The sequence below is a fragment of the Mercenaria mercenaria genome, chromosome 13 (assembly GCF_021730395.1).
Source record: "Mercenaria mercenaria strain notata chromosome 13, MADL_Memer_1, whole genome shotgun sequence".
Classification (NCBI taxonomy): Eukaryota; Metazoa; Mollusca; class Bivalvia; order Venerida; family Veneridae; genus Mercenaria; species Mercenaria mercenaria.
The window spans coordinates 49,044,590-49,051,433 of record NC_069373.1 but is presented as its reverse complement, the minus strand read 5'-3'; the positions used below and the strand labels follow the sequence as shown (position 1 = coordinate 49,051,433).

The window sequence follows — 6,844 nt, the reverse complement described above, 5'->3', positions numbered from 1 at the left end:
ATGCAAGAAACTTGTAGGAGGCAAGATAATAGATCTATATGCTATTTATGACATTGTAAGATTACGTCATTTTCACTTGCAGTCAATGTTTTTGCTTTTATTGTGTCACGGTACGGACTCGGTCACGTTAGCAGCTAGAGAGAATGTGTCAGGCCGCCGGTTAGCTCAGTCAATAGAGCACTTACCCTGAAAGCGAGGAGTCCCAGGTTCGAGCCCCGGACTGACTGCACAATTTTCTCACCCTGTGACATTTGGCGCCCAACGTGGGACCGTGGCATGGTTGCTTGGTCAGTCTTACTATATAATGTAATAGTGTAGTTTAATATTGTCACGGTATGGACTTGGTCACGTACTTCAGGGGAGAGAATTATCAGGCAGCCGGTAAGGTCAGTCGGTAGCGCACTCCCCCTGAAAGCGAGGGGTCCTGGGTACGAGCCCCGAACTGACACCTTGTGACAATTGCACCTGCATATGTGTGTGTTTGCTTCTGTATATTTGTGTTCTGCCAACACACTCCAAACATGTACGGGTCCATGTGTCTTTCTGTTCAACAAATACAACCAGTTGCACTAACTAGTTCTTTTATTTAACAGCCTTCTTTGATTTTTTCGCCACCTTTTTATACACTTGTTTTAATATATACTACATGTACATGTTATTCTTTAATCTAGTATGCTTTAATCGGTTCAAAAGCTAACATGGGCTTATGTTTGTACTTGTTTGCTATCTTTGCCGACTTTAAATAAAACTTACCTTATCTTTATTCGCTTTTTCTTAATAGACAGAACTCGGGTGTTTGTTCTCGAGGGCGAGAAATCTGTTGAAGTTCCTGTGACATCTGGTGTGTCCCAAGGGCCTGTCCTTAAGCTTAGGCCTCTATTCTTTCTTCTATATATATTAATGACTTACCTGATCATGTAAAATCCCAGGTCCAACTTTTTGATGATGACACAGCTGTCTATTTTACTATCAACAATACAACTGATTGCAATAAATTACAACATGATCTTGTAGAAATGGTAAAATAAGTAAAATAAATTGGAAATGCACTTCAACCCAGGTTTTTATTTATTTATTTGGGTTTTATGGCGCACCAACACAGTATAGGTTATATGGCGCCAAACAGGACTACAAATTTTGGTTTCATATCTCATTTACATCGAAATAAAAAAATGAGTATGGAATCAAAATTTTCATACCTGCTGGAATCACAGATTTACAGCAAAAACCAAGACTTAAGACCCTATTAGTCGCCTCTTACGATCATGCAAGGGTAAGGCAGTGGTTCTTAGCATTTCACGAAATAAGTATACAATACAACATAAAGAACTGATTCATTTAACGATAACATGTCGGGGTTTTGTCTGTAAACCTTACCTGTGTTACTTTGAGAAACAAACCTAAGGTCATGCCAACTTGATTAACGACGTCTTGAGAAAAATATAGTTCATTTGCTTGCTTGTACAAGATAATGGGGAACATTATTTTTTATTGTGTGACTGAACAATGACAGCAAAATGATCAGTAAAAAGATTAAATTTTAAACTTTACTTTAACATTAAAAGTTTAAAAAATCCGTTATATAATAATGTCCTCTACTGGTGGGATTTGGGTTATTTCTGTCCAAAAGCAGCATCGAATTTTGAAGCTGTTCAATTAGATTTAAAAATTCAGGATATCTAATTAGGCCTTATTTATTCCCCTTTTGTATTCTTTCAGACCACTTTAAGGACTAGAACTGGTAGTTCGATGTTCACAATTTTACAGCAGATATGATACTTGTCACGTAGGAATATAAAATGCATACAGTCCACCGGATAATGTTAAGACTTTTTAGGACCAAATGGTTAGATTCGAAATTTTGTCAGTCTGTAGACATTACTGGAACTCTGTTCAGACGTGTCTCTATGGCTGTGTTTTGGGTGCTCTGTACTCCCGGGAAATCTACCCTTATCTTTTATCTTTTTTTTTGAAAAATGTATCCTTAAGTAACAAATTATAGGTTAGGATAAAAAATAAGTGTTCCAGAATATTCAGCCTAACATCAAAATAATAGGCAGTGACTTCGGAGAAACGGGCTGTTGGAACTCTGTGTTGTATGTATCCAAGGCAGTATACATTATAAATTTAAGATGTGATGCTGTACAAGATTAAAATTGTGCACAACAGACCTAAAATTGGATTCACTCGTAAAGAGCAGTCTCATTGACAAAACGACATTATTTGGCACAAAATATTTTTGTAGTAGAATAGTCGCCATATTTTAACAGTAACAAAGTACTCCACGGGGTTTGTAAGAACATATTTATGAGTTTCAGTAATTTCTGATGACTTTAATTTTATATGTAAATACAAAAGAAAAATTAAAGTCAATAAAAATGACTGAATGTAACAAGTGATCTTTATTTATTCATATCATAAGCAAGACATTTTGTACAAACTGTCTGTAGATATTCCACTATTTATAGACCTCTCTACTTTACCGAGTGGTAAATTTTAGAAACATGTCAATAAAATAGGTGAAATAAGTATAAGATATTGTGGAAAATATCCTGCTCACTCCATGAAAAAAAAATGCGCCGCCTGTCTTAAAGTTGAAAATGAAAAAAAAAAACAGATATAAAAAAGATTCGCACGCTCGCTTGCACGCTCGCTTGCTTTTCTTTTTTTTTGTAACGGTATATCGTAAGAACGGTATCGTTACAGTGCTTTAGGGTTTAGCGGATAGCTAACTAATTTTTCCTGCATTCTAATTCAAAGAAACAGAATTTAGTAGTTTTTTTCTGTATATAACACAGAAAACAGCTATTCTTTTCAACTTTTCAAGACATTCAGCATTTAATACAAATTCATGTGATTTTTCTCTCCATGCTATTGTTTACATTACGTGTTGGTTTAGGGTGTACAGGATAGCTTTGGTCATTTTTTCCATTATTAGTTTAATATTCACACCTAAACAAACTTCCCAAGATTTTTTTTTACTATAAATCAGAATAATAATGTATTCTCTTTTCAAAAACATTCAGCTTTTTAAGTTTCTATCAAATACTTTTCATTCATTGATGTTTTTTACATACACACTCATTTAGTCAGTAAACATGGTAAAGGATATACTCGATTTTTGTTTGATGACATAATTATGAAAAATATCACAACAAGCAAACATTTAAAATGTATGTCAGAATGTCTGTCTGCATGCCAGTAAAAGAATGATATGAAAATTTATACAATAATTCAAGTCTAAATGCAAAATTTATCAACCTAACATATATTCCCTATACCCTAAAATCCGCTATACCCTAAAGCACTGTATTGCTTTTTTTGTAATTTTACAATTTAAACTTTCTGTTAATTTGTTGAAGCTTCCCTTCATTAAGAGAACAATGTATTACCTGCAAATTAATGTAGGATTTTTTTTTCTGCTAAAAATAATGATAATTAATCTGCTGACGAATACAGAACACCGTATTCTGTATTTCAGTTTATTATAGATAAATGTTCATGAAAGCGTTACATTTGATTATTAGTTACCTGATGATCTGCAACTTCGGACCTAACCCAAAGAAGTTTAGGTGTCCAGACGTTTCCCCCCCCAAGACAGTTCCTCCCAAGACGTTTCCTCCCAAGACTCCCCCCCCCCCCCAAAATGGTGTGTGTGTGTGGGGGGGGGGGGGGGAATTGTCTCAGCTTTTAGGACTTTTCACCCCCAAATTCATTTATGGTATTAAAAGATATTATATAACATACAGGCTAATAGATATGTAATAAAATGGGAAAAAATGTATGGAAATAAAATATAATGCAGCAGTTGTTTTTAAAAAAAATGTGTTTATAAGAAAAATACCAAACTTTGGTAAGAAGACAGGTTATGTTTATCAGCAAAACATAAAGGAAAATATTAATAAAGATCAATATATAATAACTGCCATTGATGTTTAAAAGTTAAAAAAAAATTAAAAAAGATTTAGTTTGTTAAAATTATCCAAGTTTTAATATTAATAATAATTAGTATGAATTGGGAAAAAATACCAATTACTCATTATTTAGCCCATGATGGTTGTGAGCTAGGAACTTTTTCAAGAATTGGTATCTTTGAGGAAATTTACATCAAATTACATACAAATATTACATAATTTACATCATGAAAAATATATAAAAATACATTTAAAAAGGCAATTAATGATCATGATGATTAAATACTTGGTGTTGTGCATAAATAATTTGAAAATGTTTGATTCATTAAAGAAATATATTCCATTAGAGAAGTAAAAACATCTGTAAATAAGTCATACCCAAAATGTTAAATAAGTCAAATAAAATAATAAAACAAGATTTTTTTTAAATTATTTTCTGACTGTGTCACTGCTTTGTATGACATATAAGGGTCACTTCAACTTTGTGTACCACTATATCATAAATGTCCAAAACTTTTATCTCTTGGAAATTGGTTTGTAGCCATAAATATTATAATCATTAAACACCTGTTAGGTGTCAACAGGTGTTAATCTAATCAAAAGGTGTAAATCACACCTTTTGATAATTTAAGTGCTAAACTAAGGAAGTTCAAATTTTTTCACCTGAGAATTTGCATCCGACTTGCACAAATTATGGACATTGATTAAGAAATCATAAAGAACAGGAACTGGAGTAAAAGATATTTTTTGTTAATATATATATGAAAACAATTCCACAGCTTTTAACCATATTCATTGAGGCCATATCTCAAAATAAATGATGAAATTAAGGGATAAAAGGTACACTCAACAAGAGCTATATTTTTCTTTGAATGTCCAAATTATGTCACTAAATACTTGCTGCAGTTCATTACAAATGTACACTTTATTTCAATACAATCCAAGATTTAATATTAAATTGAAATTGTTTAAGAAACAAATTATTTAAAAAATTGGGGGTGAAACGTCTTGGGTATAACTAAATTGGCGGGGGGGGGGGGGGGAAACGTCTTGGGGGGAAACGTCTTGGGGGGGGGGGGTGTCTTAAGGGGGAACTGTCTTTGGGGGGGGGGGGGGGGGGGGGGGGGGGGGGGGAACGTCCGGTATTCAGAAGTTTATCAGCTTTAAGACGTCGAAGTCTATGGGAAAACAGTTGGTGTTCTCTAACCAGTATGGCACTGACGTGTAGACGTTCTGTGTGTAGATGGCTCCTCCTGCACAAATACAGTCTTTGTTAGAACAGATAAACAGCCCCTCTAGAGGCTGTATTTACAACACATTTCCCTCCCCCTTCCACTCCACCCCTCATAAATCCGGCGAGCAGACCTCAGTCATTAAAAATTTGAATGAACTTTATGGCTTGCTTCGCTTGAAAGCATTATTATAACCGATTTCATTTAGTATTCGTAATCGTTGAATAAAATTGTCAGAATTTAAAGATATCATTTTTATCGAAGTGTTGTTTTGAAAGTTTGCAAATTTCAAAGATGACCTCCATGATCTCTGCCGCCAAAAAAAATTCGTCTAAATTTACCTTTTGATTCTAATTTTCATTACAACCCCCATGACCTGAATTTTTAAAATGGCGGACAGTAAATATTTGTGAAAATTGTACAGGTAAACAAGGTAAAAATTGTTAAATCTTGTGTTTTCTGTAGTAAACTCACGTCATTTGTATGAATAAGATTATACTGATATATAATGCGGAAGTGTTTTAAGCGATCAATATGTATAAAAAGATTTTTTTTATTACAAATTTTACACAGGTGAGTCATATCGGCTAGCCATTTCCTGCTCGATATCATTATTTAAAAGGGACATGGTTACTGCATGTATGAGTTTGAGGTACATTTATTCGTCGTCTGTCAGTCATAGGTAATATATGTAGTGTTAAAAAAATTCCCCTAATGCCAGTACTGGCCCTGTCCAGATAAGTGAGTTCCATATATGGAACCTTCATGATTCATCCTGCTTTGTACCTATAAAAGCGTCCTTCTTGTTTTCATTATAAAGATAAGCTTTTCTGTGTAAAGTTTAATAACAAGGTCACGTAATCAGTTTGAAAGCTGTTGCATGATCAATAAGGTAAGTAACTAAGCTAGTTGATGTTAACAAATATATCTTAGTAGAGTACTTACGTATATTCCACTTCCGGCCAATAATTAAGTTTTTGAAACACCTCATGCTGTTATTAATTCACTATGTGAAATAGGCACTGTCTATCCAGTTGCGATAATTGATCATGTATAGTCATTTCCTTTCTGTTTTATCTCGAATGCCAGTGTTCCCAGAAACCCCTATTCACGCACAGAATGGTACTTTGCACCCCAAGTTTTGGAGACTGCTATTATATATCTCTTAGTGAAGGATGCAAAAGTGCAAGAAAAAGTCAGTTTTCGCCCCCAGCTTTTAATGCAAGTGGTAATACTGGAATGCATTGAATGGCAGATTTCAGTTTCACCACAAACGGGAATGCTCGGTCAAAGTTAATCAAATTAAAAAAAAAAACTTGTCAGAATAAGGGTGATCTTTGCTGAAAAGTAAAATTTTACTTTTATTTCTTTTTCTAGATTGCAGAGATGTTACTTAGAATTACCATTTGCCTGTTGTATTTGTGGACAGCATCTGCAGGTATTGTATTCTTTTTTATATCTACACAAGTTTACCTTCAGACAGTTGGAGATAATTAATGATATATTTATATACATATGACAGTCACTTATAATTAATGGAAACTTTGTACCTGTTGAATTGAATTAGATTTGCGCTTAATGCATTTTGGCAGTCTGTGTCACACTTCTTACATGTTGTGTTTTTTGGGGGGAGCTGGATTATTGAAGAATTCAGTTCCTTCTGTTACGGTAAAGTGCAAAATGTTAAACTACAGCCAA

General features: G+C 33.9%; 1 protein-coding gene across 4 annotated transcripts in view; it reads left to right on the top strand.

Annotated features, from left to right (window-relative positions):
- Nucleotides 1–5,481: 5,481 nt before the first annotated feature.
- Nucleotides 5,482–6,844, top strand: part of LOC123529772 (neuroglian-like) — a 47,838-nt gene continuing 46,475 nt past the window's right edge. For 3 of the 4 annotated variants that reach the window (XM_045310290.2, XM_045310292.2, XM_045310288.2), the window contains exons 1-2: nt 5,482–5,579; nt 6,524–6,584. In XM_045310290.2, coding sequence (XP_045166225.2) covers nt 6,533–6,584 — 52 coding nt within the window. In that variant the 5' untranslated portion in view covers nt 5,482–5,579; nt 6,524–6,532. The remainder of the gene's footprint in view (nt 5,580–6,523; nt 6,585–6,844) is intronic. The other variant, XM_045310291.2, reaches the window with a different exon arrangement.